The sequence below is a fragment of the Neophocaena asiaeorientalis genome, unplaced genomic scaffold (assembly GCF_003031525.2).
Source record: "Neophocaena asiaeorientalis asiaeorientalis breed wild unplaced genomic scaffold, Neophocaena_asiaeorientalis_V1.1 scaffold43, whole genome shotgun sequence".
Classification (NCBI taxonomy): Eukaryota; Metazoa; Chordata; class Mammalia; order Artiodactyla; family Phocoenidae; genus Neophocaena; species Neophocaena asiaeorientalis.
The window spans coordinates 6,690,908-6,694,327 of NW_020173674.1; the positions used below are offsets into that span (position 1 = coordinate 6,690,908).

The window sequence follows — 3,420 nt, forward strand, 5'->3', positions numbered from 1 at the left end:
CCCGCCTCAGTTCGACCGCCCACGCGCCGCGCGCCGCGCGCCCCGCCCCACCCCGCCCAGCGCCGCCAGCCCGGAAGTAGCCGGCCGGCCAGGTCGCCAGCGGCCGCTGGGTCAGGCAGGGTGAGAGCGGTCAACCCGTTACCGCGGGCGCCGGGGCGGTGCTGTGGCTTCGGTACCGGCTGCAGGCAGGCGGCCTAATGAGCTCTCGGCACGCACCCCTGCGCTAGCTGCCTGCCCGGCACCCCCGCCCCTGCTCGCCAGCCCTCCTCACCCCGGGGACCCTGGCGGCCCGCCCTAGCGTCACCCCCGAAACCTCTGGGTTTCATCTCGGGACCCGGGTGCGGGGTCCCCGCTGGCCTCTGCGCGTGGCCGAGGGCGGTTGGGATCTGCTAGGCGGCCCTGGGGTGACAGTGGCCCCTTCGGGGTTGGCGCAGGGGCTCGCGCGCCCTCTGGCGGCCCTGGGGCCCCGCGCGTCTCCAGGCCGCACGTCTGATCCTCCCTCGCTCTTCTGCAGGGACTTGCGTGCCTGACCATGGGGCCCACGAGCCGGGAAACCTGGGCCCAGCGCCTGGGCACCTTCCGGGCCAGCCCGTCCACCTTCATGGCAGGTCCTGAGGGTGAGGATCTGGGTCGTCACCTGCTGAGCGACCTGAGGAGTGAGAAGCTGAGCGAGCCAACTAAGGTAGGCCCTGCGCGTGACCTGTGTCCTGGCCCACGTGGTCCCTTCAGCCGGCCGTGCCGTGAACCTCAGCTTCGTGATTCCCACCCAGAATCCCCTATCCCCAGGTTTCCTTGCTGGCTCTGAGCTTGGAGTACCCAGCGCAGCTGTGGCCGGACGCTCCTGCGGCCGAAGTAGCCGCCACCTCCTTGTTGGATACCCTGGTCCTTCTACCCCCGCGGCCCTCGGCTCTGCGGCGGCCCCTTCTGCTGGCGGCCACCACAGCCTTGGCGGCAGGAGGTGCGTTGGGCCCCACCTCGAGAGCCTCCCGCCGGCTCTTGCCCCTGCTGCTGGGCTTGGCCTCGGGCCGCGATTTGGGGAGAAGCTTCGGCCCTGCCTCGGAACAGCGCCCCCTGCAGGCCACAGCGTGGGAGTGCCTGCGGGAGCTGGAGAGCTGCAAGCCTGGGCTGCTGGGGGGCTGTCTGGGGCTACTTCGGGGCCTGCTGGGGCAGGAGGCCGCTGTACAGCCACTCAGCCTGCTGCTGGCACTTGCCCTGCGAAACGCCTTGGTGATACAGGCCAGGGCCAGGGCTGGCCTGCAGGGCCTGCTTGTGGCTGGGGACTGTCCCACCGAGGGTGGTCCCTGGAACTGGATGCTAGCTGAGGAGGGTGATGCCCACCTTCAGCCCCAGGCACCCAGTTGGCCACCAGCTGAGGAGGGGGAGTGTTGCCTTGCCACGCTGGAGCTCAGTCCTGAGGAGGCCCGGGAGCTGCGGGCTGCCGTGGCCCAGCTTCTGGACATCTCCTACCTGCTCACTCCTGTGGCCCAGGCCCAGCTTCTGTGGCTGCTGGGCTGGGCCCTGCGGGGTCTTCGGGGACAGCCACCAGTGCTCTTCAAGCCACAGCTGGTACGGCTGCTGGGCACAGCACAGCTGACGCTGCTGCACGCCGTTCTGGCTCTGAAGGCGGCCTTTGGTGAGGCACTGTTTACAGCCCAGGATGAGGCCTTGCTGCTTCGCCGGCTCACCTTGGCTGCCCAGCACCCGGCCCTGCCCCTGCCTGCCCATCTCTTCTACCTGCACTGCCTCTTGAACTTCCCTGAGAACTGGCCACTGGGCCCCGCAGGCGAGGAGGCTGCCCCGCTATTGCTGGGGTCCCAGCTATGCCGTGGCCTCCTGCCCAGTCTCCTGCATGACCCGATGGCCCTGCTGGCCCGCCTGCATCTGCTGTGCCTCCTCTGTGTGGAAGACGAAGAAAAGGAGGAAAAGGGCCAGGATCAGAGCCCCCGGCAGTACCTGGAGGAGCTACTGGCTGGCCTGCGGCAGAGGGCAGCCCTGGATGGTGGCCCCCGGGCCTTAGCCACTCTCTGCTTCCAGGCCTCCTACCTCGTTGCTCGCTGCCTGGCCGGGCAACCTGTGGTGCTGACACCCTTGACCCACGGACTGGCCCAGCTGTACCGAGCCCGGCCTGCACTGGCTCCCCATTTCGTGGATCTCTTGGATCGGGTGGGCCCTGAGCTGGGGGAACCCTTAAAGGTGGTCTTGCGGCAGGAGGTGGTGTCCAGGCCAGGCAGGGATGAGGCCCTTCGTTGGCACCTGCAGATGCTGGCAAGGGTGGCAGATGGGGATGCCCAGAGTGCCACCCTTGGCTTCCTGCAGGCTGCAGCTGCTCGCTGCACGGACTGGGGTCTCCAGCAGGCCCTCCTGCAGGTCTGCCGGGCCCTGCTGCGGGCAGGTGTTGGAGGAGGCCTGGCGGACTTGCTGCAGGCCCTGGCCAGGCAGCTGGAGGACCCTGATGGGCGGGACCACGCGCGCCTCTACTACATCCTCCTGGCCCACCTGGAAGAGCCCAAGCTGGGGGTGGCCTTGGGCCCCTCCCTTGCCGCACCTGCACTGGCCTCTTCGCTGGTGGCCGAGAACCAGGGCTTTGCTGCAGCGCTGCTGGTGCAGGAGGCCCCGGCCCCGATTCGGCTAAGCATGGGTCCCCACAGAGCCAAGGGCCCGGTCCCAGTGCTGCAGCTCCAGGTGGAGGTGCTGGAGCAGGTGTATTCTCTGGAACTGCGCTTCCGTGTGGAAAGACAGCTCTATGCACCCTTGGGGGCTGTGCACGTGCCGTGCCTGTGCCCCGGCCGCCCCACCCGCCCTCTGCTGCTGCCTCTGCAGCCCCGACGCCCAGCTCCCGCGAGGCTGGCTGTGCGCGCCCTGTACACCACACCCAGCGGCCTCACCTGCCATGCTCACCTGCCACCCCTGCTTGTGAACTTCGCTGACCTCTTTCTGCCTTTCCCCCAGCCCCCCGAGGGGGCCAAGCTGGGCTTCTTCGAGGAGCTCTGGGACTCCTGCCTGCCAAAGGGCACCGAGAGTCGCTTGTGGTGCCCTCTAGGGCCACATGGGCTGGAGGCCTTGGTGTCCCGCCACCTGGAGCCCTTTGTGGTGGTGGCCCAACCCCCGACCAGCTACCTTATAGCCATCCGTCTGCCCCCAGACTCGCGGTTGCTGCTGCGGCTGGAAGCAGCCCAGGCAGACGGAGTGCCTGTGGCCCTGCGGACTGATGACTGGGCCGTGCTGCCTCTGGTGGGGGACTACCTCCGGGGGCTGTCAGCGGCTGGCTGAGCCCCAGGGCTGGCACAGGTAGGAGCAGGACTGCGGCCTTTGCAGGCTCTTGCCCAAGAAGGGCTGCTGAGAGCCAGGATACAGCCCCGTAGCTCCTTTCTGTAAAAACAAAACAAAACAAAACAAAGCCCCCTGTATTTGCTAACAATC

General features: G+C 68.2%; 1 protein-coding gene across 1 annotated transcript; it reads left to right on the top strand.

Annotated features, from left to right (window-relative positions):
• Positions 1-66: 66 nt before the first annotated feature.
• AP5B1 (adaptor related protein complex 5 subunit beta 1) lies at positions 67-3,420 on the top strand. The gene is made up of 3 exons (XM_024749424.1): positions 67-120; positions 515-682; positions 787-3,420. The coding sequence occupies exons 2-3, from the start codon at positions 533-535 to the stop codon at positions 3,268-3,270; spliced, it is 2,634 nt and encodes an 877-aa protein (XP_024605192.1). The 5' UTR covers positions 67-120; positions 515-532; the 3' UTR covers positions 3,271-3,420.

Coding starts and splice junctions, on each gene's coding strand:
- AP5B1 (XM_024749424.1), top strand. CDS start 533: ATGGGGCCCACGAGCCGGGAAACCTGGGCCCAGCGCCTGGGCACCTTC. Junction 683..786: donor AGCTGAGCGAGCCAACTAAG/GTAGGCCCTGCG, acceptor CCCTATCCCCAG/GTTTCCTTGCTGGCTCTGAG.